The 11,118-nt window shown below is 47.2% G+C and overlaps 1 protein-coding gene across 1 annotated transcript in view; it reads left to right on the top strand.

The window, feature by feature from the left end:
* Positions 1-243: 243 nt before the first annotated feature.
* KIAA1755 (KIAA1755 ortholog) overlaps positions 244-11,118 on the top strand; it is a 38,516-nt gene continuing 27,641 nt past the window's right edge. The window contains exon 1 of the mRNA XM_069546957.1: positions 244-505. Within this exon, the coding sequence (XP_069403058.1) occupies positions 503-505 (3 nt within the window). The 5' untranslated portion in view covers positions 244-502. The remainder of the gene's footprint in view (positions 506-11,118) is intronic.

The raw sequence follows: 11,118 nt of genomic DNA, 5'->3' as shown, positions 1-11,118 counted from the left end.
GAGCTCGGCGGCGGCGGGAGGAGTGAGGAACAGGGCCAGATCAAATTCCCCTTGGCAGCCCGCGGCCCTAGGCCGGGAGGGGGGCGTCTGGTTCTCATCACAGGCGGCGGCGGGCGGGGCGGGGGCAAGGCGCCGGCTCCGAGGGGCCGCCGCCGGCCGCCGGGTCCCACGCGGGGAGCAGCCTCCGCCCCGCCCGCCCCGCCCCTGCGGCCGCCCTCGGTGGGCCCGGCCCTCTCCGCCCGCGGCTCTCCCCTTCTGTCTCTGTCTCCAGTCTCAATCACCTTGCGTCTCTCTTGCATCCCCTCTGTCTTTCTGCCCGAATCCCCGGCTCCCCTGGCAAATGAGGCCGGTCGGCGGCGCCCCGGGGCCAGCCCGCTCCGCCCGCTCCAGGGCTAGGCGGAGGGTCTGAGGCTGCATCCGACAGACTGAGGCACCGACGCGCGGACCGGACCCTCTGAGAGTCATCCGGGAGAGGAGCAGCCGTCGCTTGTACCCCGTCACCATGGTAACGCCTGCCAAGGCCTGGACCACCTTGCTCTGTCCCCTGTTGAAGGGCACAGCCCTAGAGGGGGTGTCCAAGGCAGACTCCTTTTACGTTGAGACCACCTTCAGTTCCTGGCCAGGGGTCTGTGCTTAACTGCCCTCACCAGCAGGGGTGGGGTGGAGGGTGCAGGAACCCGTCTCTGGCGATGGCTCCCTCCCTCCTCTCTGGACCTGCTTCTGTCCTTGTGTGAAGTGGATGCATTAAGATTGGATGTTTGGTAAACTCTGATACTGCACCATCCCATTGCACAGATCAGAGCTGAAACCTAGCTTTGAACCTTGGACAAACTTGGGGCAGTGTTACATTTCAGACCTGAGGCTGAGGGTCAGATATGTGCATTGCTGTCACCCTGTTTGGATGGGGAAAGGGTTCAAGTCCCCTCTTAGCCCAGTCGGGCGCCACAGGGCAAGGTGGGTTAGGGTACCGAGAGGAGAGGAGGGACTTGTTCACCCAGACTTGGCCTGGTGTTGCTGCTTTCGACTCAGAGAAGCAAAGTCAGGTCTGCTCACTGGTCCAAGAGGAAGTGCTCCCATGGGAACTGGGTGGAGAGGTAGGCCTAGCAGAGTGGGAAAGAGAGAAGGGAGGGTTGTACCCCCATGCCGTGTCTTTCTGAGCTGGCACCTTGAGAAGGCTGGGGTGCTGTGTGTGTGTGTTTGTGCCAATATCTGGAAACAGAATGAAAGAAAAGCTTGTTTTCAAGGAATCTCAGCCCAGTTTCAGCCAGGAGCCCCGGGCTGGTTCACAGAAGTGGTGGGGATTTGGAAAAGGGCTCCGGGGACAGGCCACAACTTTAATCCCTGACTGTGATGAATGAGGTTGAATCTGTGTCAGTTGAATTTGTGCACATGCAGACTTCTATACAGACAGGTTAACACATACACACACAGAGCATCCAAACATTCTCACACCGCTGAACACACATGCCCTCTCGGACCCGAGCCTTGTATGCCTGCTCCCCCAGATTGCTAGAATATGAGCATAATCACCTGCATATACACCACAGACACACTGTAAAACCAGACTCCTAAATCCACGTACCACAGGGCAGGTGTACACACACGTCGCTCTTGGAGCTGTTTGACAATAGTCATCATAAGATCATAAGATCTTCACCTCTCACCACAGGCAAGGCTCTGAGCTGGGCAATTAACATACAGGAGATCATGTAACTCACACCCCCTCTAATAGTAAACCTGCTATATCTCCACCCCACAGATGGAGACCCAAAGCTCTGGGAACTTAAGTGACTGCCCAAGGTCACTCTATCAGGAAGTGACGATTAGGACACCCTGAATTCTGAACTTGCACTGGGTCGTCTTGGCCACCCCAGAGCCACTTTTTCTGGCTTCAGACTTAATGTAGTTATTCGTTTTAGAATCCAGATGCCCTGCTGAGCCGCAGACAACTCAGATCAAGGCTCAGACACTGAGTGGCTCCTCTCAAAGGGTGAACAATTCTTTCCTGAATGGGAGTGAGGGATGGATTTTCCTCTTATCTCTGTCTAAATATTAAAGTTTGCCACTTGCCCATCTTTTCTGGAGTCAGAGTGCTCCAGCCGCTCTGACTTTGGTTCCGAGTTTTCATATTTCATGCTCTCTTCTGCCACAGGGCCTTTGCACAGCTGTTCCTGCTAGGTGGAACACCTTCCTCTAAATGAATTCCTATTCATCCTGTGTGTCTCCACCCAACGTCACCTCCTCAGGAAAGTCCCGATTCCTCTGCCTTTCGCTCTAGCATGCTATGTATCTCTACTTTGTGGAACCCATCACAGCTGTAATGTTTGTGGGGTGATTTGATTAATGGCTATTCAGTGTTCTGGGCAGCCCAAGGTCACAGCATCTTATGACAGGGGCTTAGGGCTTATCTAGTCCCACATTTCTGAAATTTCCATATCATTATAATAAGTTTTGCTTAACTACTTACTGGATAAGGTATAAAGAAATTATAAAATGTACTACTTATTATTTACTTAATATTTTCTTGAAATCAACTACTTTGTAAGTTTAAAAATATATTTAAATAGGAAATCTTATGCCCATGAAAAATCAGTATTCATTGTCATTAATAGAAAGTAACTGTACAAATAAATGCAGTGAAAGTGAATATATATTAGAAAATTGTGGCTGGATCAAGTTGGATGTAGATGATTCTAAGCCCAGGACTATTTTCTTTCTATTAAAAGAAGTAGTAGCTAAGTGTCTGAGAGGTGTTCCAGGTATATTAGCACTGAGCTTTCTCTTTGGTCTCATAAAGAGGACTGGGAGAGAATTAGAATAACTTTCTTACTGTGATTTCACAGCAAGTTCATATCCTCCCCAAATCATCCCATGGGCCACCTGTGATCCCATCCCATGCTTTGAAAAACGCTGGTTGAGTCCAATTCATTTCATTCAACATTGCGAAGTACCTATCTTTGCAATGGTAGGTGGTCCTCCAAAGCACCTACTGTGTGCCAGGCCCTGTGTAAGGATCAGGGCCTGGAGATGAGTCAGCCCTGGTCCCTGCCTGGGGGCTTGCAGTCACTGGGGAAGGCAGACCACTCCCTGGGAATTCTGTGTTGAATGATGAGCAGTGGAGTCCATCACTTTGCTTGGAACCACACATATCACGAAAAAATTAAAGATATGGGTCGAGGGAGTTCTTTGGTCGTCCAGTGGTTAGTACTCAGGGTTTTCAGTGTCCTGGGTTCAATTGTTGGTCAAGGAACTAAGATTTCCACAAGCAGCTAAAAAAAAAAAGATGTAGGTGGAGCAGGGCTCTGAAGGGTGGGGAAGAGCTCACCCAGTCTGGGAGGAGCTCTGGGAGTTCAGGATGTGTTTCCCAAAGTGGGGACCCCACAAAGGGTCCTGGAAGGGGAGACTTTGATGGCACTTAGAGGAACATTTCTCATTTTACAGCTTTTCATCTTAATGAGTGTTAGGAAGTGATTTAAACAGCAGGAACACATGATAATAAATACAAATAAATTCAAGTTGAGAATGAATTGACAGAGAGATGAATAGGAAGTATTGGGCTGGCCAAAATGTTTGGGAAAAACCCAAACAAACTTTTTGGCCAACCCCATAAATAATGGATATTAAAAAACAATAAATTAGGCTAGGTGAACAGTAAGAAAAACTCATGAATGAGATACATGGGTCATTGGGAAGCCCTGAGCTAGGGTGTATTGTGTATTAGACATAGGAAGGGGATTCTGGGGAGATTAATGGGCCACTAATGCCAGGCTGAGCTGCTCAAGCAATGGGGAGCCTCTCAAGATAGTTGAGCAGTGGAAGGTTACAGTTGGGTCTGTGTGTTAGAAAGACCATCGTGGCCAAAGGGGAGCCTAGCCAGGTGTCAGGGAGCCTGGGGAAGAGGCAGAAGAACTAGTAGTTATGTGGGCAGGTTCATATGCTGGCTGTACCATTGACTTGGGCTCAGTTTCTTAATCTGTAAAATGGGAATAAATATACCCATCCCATAGAACTGTTGAGAAGATGAGATAAAAGAATGTATGGAAAATTTTTAACATAAGACATGCCACAGAAGTCTTGCTCAGTAGGAAAAAGCTCTAGTTATAATAGTTATTAACCTTGTGTGGTTTGGGTGGGAGATGAACCCCAGGGCAGAGGCAAAAGGGCCAGGAGGGAAAGGAACAAACATAGAACTAAGGCCCAGAGAGGTGAACCAAATTGCTCAAGATCACACAGATGATACACAACAAAGCTAGACTGAAAGTGGGTCTGCTGACTCCCACTTGCTTTTTAGTTCACTGCATCTGAGTTGTTTTTCCAGTTTCTGAAAGTTGTTTTTTTTTTTTTTAATAAGGAGCCAATTCTCACTCATGCTTCCACCCACACGAAACTAAAAAGGATTCAAAGCAGGAGAAGCTTTAGATGGATGTGAGCAATAACTTCCTGGCACCCAGAGCAACCGAACACTGGTTAGATTTTCCTGCCTGGAGGAGTTCAAGGGGAGGGTCCCAGGTAGTTGAGCCTGGTGGTCACAGCTTGATACCCACCAGGCTGCATCAGGCCCACAGATGTATTTGGTTTGGCCAAGTTTTAAAATATTGGGAAGTTTTACTAAAATGTCAGTGGACCTGGCAATGCTGGGCAAAGGCAGCACTGGGCTGGAGCTGACGAAATGGGGCATGTGCCCCAGGAGCCACAGCTCCCTGCTACTTCCCTGATCCTGAGGCCCACTATAACGGGTCACTCGCCAAAGGGCTAGAGGGGTTATTTTCTCACACAGAGGCCAATTCCGTCTTCCACATCAACTCTTAGGCCTCTGTAGGTATTTGCATCTGTGGCTGCTGGTTTAGACCTTCCCTGGACCTGAGTAGGAAAATGGATGAGACAGACCCTTGTAAACTTTCTCACTACCTGTGGGCTAACTGATCTCATTGGGGAACCACATCCTTCCTGGATCTGATTATACCTCGAATTCTAGAGAGGCCCCACTTGGAATGGCCTTGGAGATAGATAAGCCCAACGCCTCCCATTTACAGATGGGGAAACTGAAGCCAAGATAACTCAGTGAGTTAACGGTGGAATCTCATCTTTCCTTGGCATTTCTGCCACAGAGGAGAGTAGGGGTTGAAGGTCGCAGCCTGAGGATACTGCTTACCTCAGCTTTCCTCCATCTTCTCTTTCCCCAAGCTTGGAGGTGTCGACACTAGGTGATGCTAAAATCTGTGCCTGTTGGAGCAAATGGATAAAGCTGGACCTTTAAGAGTTCAGCCCACCTCTCAAAAGGCCCAGCTAACCACATCTGGTGAGACCATTTAAAAAGGGAACCAGACTTAAAAACACACACACAATCACACTTTTATACCCCCAGCCCCCAATTATAAAATCTCTACAGGCTGGTTACAGAGTGTTAGGAAAATCCAGCGGCTGAGGAGGAAAATTAAAACTGCAACTTTCAAGCCCCTGCCCCTCACAGCCCTCAGGGGTAACTACAGTTAACACTTTATTTCATGGCCTCTCAGCTTACACACATTTTTACACAGTGGAGATCACACTGCATGGGAATTTTTCTTTAACAAAATTCCAATAGTCACAAGAGTACTTACCACTGGAATGGGACTGGGTGGTCTGGGTGGGGGCTTCTTTCTTGCAGGGAGGGGCGTGGAAATCTTGACTTTTTGATTTGGGTAGTGGTTCCAGGGGTATGTACAGAGCTAAAAATGCGTCAACCTGTGCCCTTTATGTTGTGTTAATCGTTCAGTCATTTACGACTCTTTGCGACCCAGCAGGCTCCATTGTCCATGGAATTCTCCAGGCAAGCGTACTGGAGTGGGTTGCCATTCCCCTTCTCCAGGGGATCTGAGGAATCGAACCCAGATCTCCTTCACTGTGGGTAGATTCTTTACTGTCAGAGCCACCAGGGAAGCCCGTGCACTTTCTATTTGCTTATTTTACTTGATAAAGACAAGACTTAAGATTACAATAATAATAGAGGCTCTTTGCAAAGACATTAATCAGAAATTTACAAACACCCATACTTCCTCTCCTCTCATGCCCAGACAAGACTGCCGGGAACAGACACTCTTCTCTGTCCTTTGGCATCATACAAGGTACCGTGGGTCATTCCAGAAGGTCTGTGAGCATCATACAGGTGCCAGCCTTGCGGGCCGATCCGGCCAGCCCCATTGGTGTTTCCATCTCTGACACTGGGTCACAGGGGAGGGGGCTGGAGGGCTACAGATGGGCTCTGGGCTGTGACACCCTCTTCTTTCTCAGCTTCAGGCTGTCTCCTGCCTCAGATTCTGTGGAGGAGCAGTTAAAGGCGCAGCCGGGCTGTGCTCACAGGGGAGGAATGGAAACATGTTGATTAAGTTTCACGGAAATCATTTTGAGGGGCCCACGTCTGGCTGACGGTGTTTGGGTTCCTGTGGTCCCAGGCTGGGCTGCTCAGTTGATTTTGAGTGGAGAGTGGCCAGCTTTCCTCTCTGCAGCCGCCTGGGCCCCGTCACCGTGTGCTTCCCCCAATACTTGGACAGCTTATGAGCCCCTGGGGTTCAGGCCTGTAGCAGGTAATGCTCTGGCCAAGAGCTCAGAGTCATGTTAACTTGGAACATTCTTCCTTTTTACTGGCTGCTCCTTATATGGTTAGAGTGTGCGGCCAGCTGAGCCAATGTGTGAAAGCCAAGGCGTCCCAGGCTACAAGCCTCTGACCGTGAGAGGTAAACAGAGTCTTTAGGCCCCACTTGAAACAGGGCAGGACAGACAGCTGGGAAGGGCGCCCCCACGTCTGGTGGCTGTTGGGGGCCCCAAGGCAGACTCCTAGTGATGAGGCAAAAGGTGGACTTGACCCTCCCAGACCTGGGTTGGATCCTGGCTTTTCCTCCCCTTCTCTGTGACCTTGGGTCAGATCAACCTCAGTTTCTTTATCTGCAAAATGGGATGCTCCTATTTTGCCCCTAGAATGGTTGTGTGTGGCCAAGCAATGTGAGTAGAGTGTGGTTCACAGCAGGTGCCTGGAAACTGTTAGTATGAGGGTGACCCTTGTGGATTCGGGAAGGGACCAAATGTCTTCATACAGAGGCCAGGACTTGAGCTTTGTTCAACAGGATGAGTAAAAATAAATAACAATTAATAACAGTAACAACAACAGCAACAACTTTTACTTTTCCTATGACTTCCTACATCCCTTATCTCCTTCTATGTCCAGAATAGTCATCTGAGCAAGACAGGCAGGGGACTAGAATTCTTATTTACAAATGGGGAACTGAGGCTCATCATTTTTTTCCCCCAGACATTGAGAAGCAGACTGTAGTTGAGACACAGGTGGTCCCAGACTGAAACTAAATAACATGGAATCGTGTGGTTAGAGTCTGTCTCTTACAAACTCTCCTCTGATCTGAGCATCCAGGGAGTAAGCCTCCCTCTGTGAAAAGGTGTCTTTAACACCTTTCTAGGGTGTGGTGATCTCCTTTGGGAAGAAAGAGAGATGTCCCGACCTTCAGGAGGTCACCAAATGTCCCTAGAATTTAATGGCAGCATTTCTTTTCATTGTTTACTGTTTGTTTTCAATATTTTTTTTAAAATATAGTTGACTTACAATGTTATGTTAATTTCTGCTGTACAGCAGGGTGATTCAGTTATACATATATACACACTTTTATATTATTTTCCATTATGATTTACCAGAGGATATTTTTTAAAGCAAACACTGCTTTCTTAGAAATGTATTTACTATTTTTATTTTGGTTGTGCTGGGTCTTTGTTGCTGTGCACAGCCTTTCTCTAGTTGTGTAAGCAGGTAAGGGGCTATTGTTTGGTTGTGGCTTCTCATTGTCGTGGCTACGGGCTCTAGGGCATATGGGCTTCAGTAGTTGAGGTGCAGGGGCTTAATTGCCTCATGGCATGTGGGATCTTCCCAGACCAGGGATTTACCAATGTCTTCTGGGTTGGCAGGTGGATTCTTAACCACTGAACCACCAGGGAAGTCCTACCATAGGCTATTGAATGTGGGTCTCTGTGCTATACAGCAGGCCCTTGATGTTTATCCATTGCCTTCTGTTTTTTTAATTAAATTTTACTGAAGTATAGTTGCTTTGCAAATCCATTACTCTTTCTCTTAAAAATAGTTTATATTTATGGAAATTGAATAATAAAAATAGATTTTATATAATAAATGTGTAATTATTTTATAGCTATATATTAAATTATTTGCATAAATATACACTTACAGAGGGGCTTCTCCAATGGTTCAGTTGTAAAGAATCTACCTGCAATGCAGGAGACATGGGTTTGAGGTCTCAGTTCCTGGGCTGAGAAGATTCCCTGGAGGAGGGCATGGCAACCCACTCCAGTAGTCTTGCCTGGACAATCACATGGACAGAGGAGCCCGGCAGGCTACAGTCCATAGTCACAAAGAGCTGGATATGACCGAAGCAACTGAGCACGCAGTTACGTGACATACACATATATATAGCTATTATAATAATACATGTAAATATACTTATGAATAAATATATTTAAATACATTAAAAAAATAAGTATCAGTTCAGTTCAGTTCAGTTGCTAAGTCGTGTCCAACTCTTTGCGACCCCATGAATCACAGCATGCCAGGCCTCCCTGTCTATCACCAACTCCCGGAGTTTACCCAAACTCATGTCCATCGAGTCGGTGATGCCATCCAGCCATCTTATCCTCTGTCGTCCCCTTCTCCTCCTGCCCCCAATCCCACCCATCAGTAAAATAATATAAAAACTATCCAATGCATCTTTGGTGTATTTTTGGAGTTACATTCTATCTAGTTAGGCCAATTTATATTGATTTTTTCCATTTAAAGTAGTGATATAATAATAATTGTAACCTGACTACAAAAAAAGCAGTGATGGCTGTTGTTTAAAGCACTTACTAAGTGCTAGACTTTGGCAGAGAATCTACGTGTACTCTCTCACTCAACCTGTCTCAGCTCTTTAAGGCAGGTAGGATGACAGTCTCCAGCTTTAAAGATGAGGAAATTGAAGCGAAGAGAGTTAAGTAACTTGCCAGGTCACATGACCAATAAATGGCAGAGCTAGAATTTGAATTCAAGAAATCTGGTTGTAGTCTCATAACCAGTATGGTGACATAGAGTCTCATTTAAGATGCAATTATGGGGCTAGTTTCAATCCCTGACCCAGGAAGATCCCACGTGCCACGGAGCCACTATGCCCATGCACCACCACTGCTGATCCTGCACACCTCAAGTACTGAAGCTACAAACCAACAAGGGTCCAGCACAGCTGAAAATAATAAATAAGTTTTTTAAAAAGATGCAATTATGTATGTATGCTTTTAAGAAGTAATAAGCGGAGGGACTTCCCCGGCGGTCCAGTGGTTAAGCCTTTACTGTTCCACGGCAGGGAGTGTGCGTTCCTTCCCTTGTTTGGGAACTAGAATCCTGAAGCGTGACCAAGAGATTAAAAAAAAAAGTGAGTGGATTTGAAGAAAAGTAGTAAATGATGATAGTACAAAAGGTATTAAAAAGAAAAGGTATTCAGATATGCTAACATTCATGAAGGTGACAATAAATGATTAAATTTCCAAAAACAAATCAAAACATAGCTAGCCCAACTCCATGTGCCCATGAGGAAAGAGGTCCAGCAAGGGAAGTGCCTACTCCAGGCAGCTCAGTGGAGTAGGACCTAAGAGAGGGGAGGGATGGGTGGCAGCCTAGCTTAGGGTGTCTGTGTGTTCATGGGTGTCAGACAGGGTCCCCCAACTTCCTGTCCCCACTGCTGGCATCAGTATTAGATGGCCAGGGAGGAGAGGTGGTATTGGGATTACAGGGTGCTGGCCAGGGGAGGCATTGAGAGAGGTCACCAGGCCAGATGAGCTTTTCCTTGTTCTTTGAAATCAAACCCCATCCCCATGTTAGTGTGAAAACAGCCCCTCCTGGGCTTGTGCACTGCTGTGTGTGGGTGTGTGTCCCCTCGGAGCTTCCTGGTGCCGTGCCAGGACCCTCTTTCCTTCAGAATGGGGGCTGTAGGCATTCTTCCGTTAGCTCTACATTCGTTCTCCCTTGCGCTCAGCTCTGTGGGTGCTGGGGACCCAGCAGCGACCCTGACACTTGTCTAAATGCCCTGGGCTAGCATCCCTTGCTTTATAGCCTCCTGGCATTGGAATCTTTCTAGGGTGGAGAAATGCATTCTTCCTTCTTCCTTCTCCTCAAAGTCTCTATTTTATTTCCCTATCTCCAGGGACCTCATTGAGAAAAATGATTTTTCTGCCCTAGATAGGCCCTCTTGATGTTGCAATCTTATTTATTCTCATCTTCCTTTACATCCCTCAGCAATAGATGGACTCATAACGGGCACCCAATCTGGGGCAACCAGAAGGGCTTTCATCAGGCTTTTTAAGAGCTGAAAATCACAACCCACGGATCCTGTTACCATACCTGGTTGGGAACCTTTGGCCTTGTCCCACTTGCCCATTTTACAGGTGGAAAAGCTGTGATTCAGAGAGGGACACTTTATTCATCCCTCCACATTTACTGAGCACCTATTTTATGCCAGGAACGAAGACCCTAGATGAATAGGAGCCAGTGCTGGCTGTGTTAGTCTCTGTTGCTGCTGAAATAAATGACCACAAGTCTAGTAGCTTACAGCAACATGGATTTGTTATCTTGCATCTCTATAGATCGGCAGATACAGCTCATTGGGCTCACATCAAGGTGTTGATAGGCTGCATTCTTTTCTGGAGACTCTCAGCGAGAATCTGTTTGCCTTTCCCAGCTTCTTGGAGCCGCCCACATTCCTTGGCTCTGCCTCCATTTTCAAAGCCAGCAGCATGTCCTCTCTCGGATGCTTCTTCCACAATCACACTTCCTCCTGACTTTTGCCTCTTCTGCATTCTCTTCTACTTTTCAGGATGCTTGTTACTGGATTGGGCCCACTTGAATAATCCAGAATAATCTCCCTATTTTATGCCTGCAATTTTATATCTGCAATTTTAGTTCCTCTTTGCCACGTATGGGGATTTAGTGACAGGTCCCACAGATTAGAATGTGGGCATTTGGCGGAGTGGGGGGGCAATATTCTGAATACCACTCCTGTCCTCAGGGAGCCTGGAGTCCACCAAGGAAGACAAAATCAG

This window comes from Ovis canadensis, chromosome 13, assembly GCF_042477335.2.
Source record: "Ovis canadensis isolate MfBH-ARS-UI-01 breed Bighorn chromosome 13, ARS-UI_OviCan_v2, whole genome shotgun sequence".
NCBI lineage: Eukaryota > Metazoa > Chordata > Mammalia > Artiodactyla > Bovidae > Ovis > Ovis canadensis.
The sequence above is the reverse complement of the archived record's forward strand: the minus strand, read 5'-3'. Positions and strand labels throughout refer to the sequence as shown.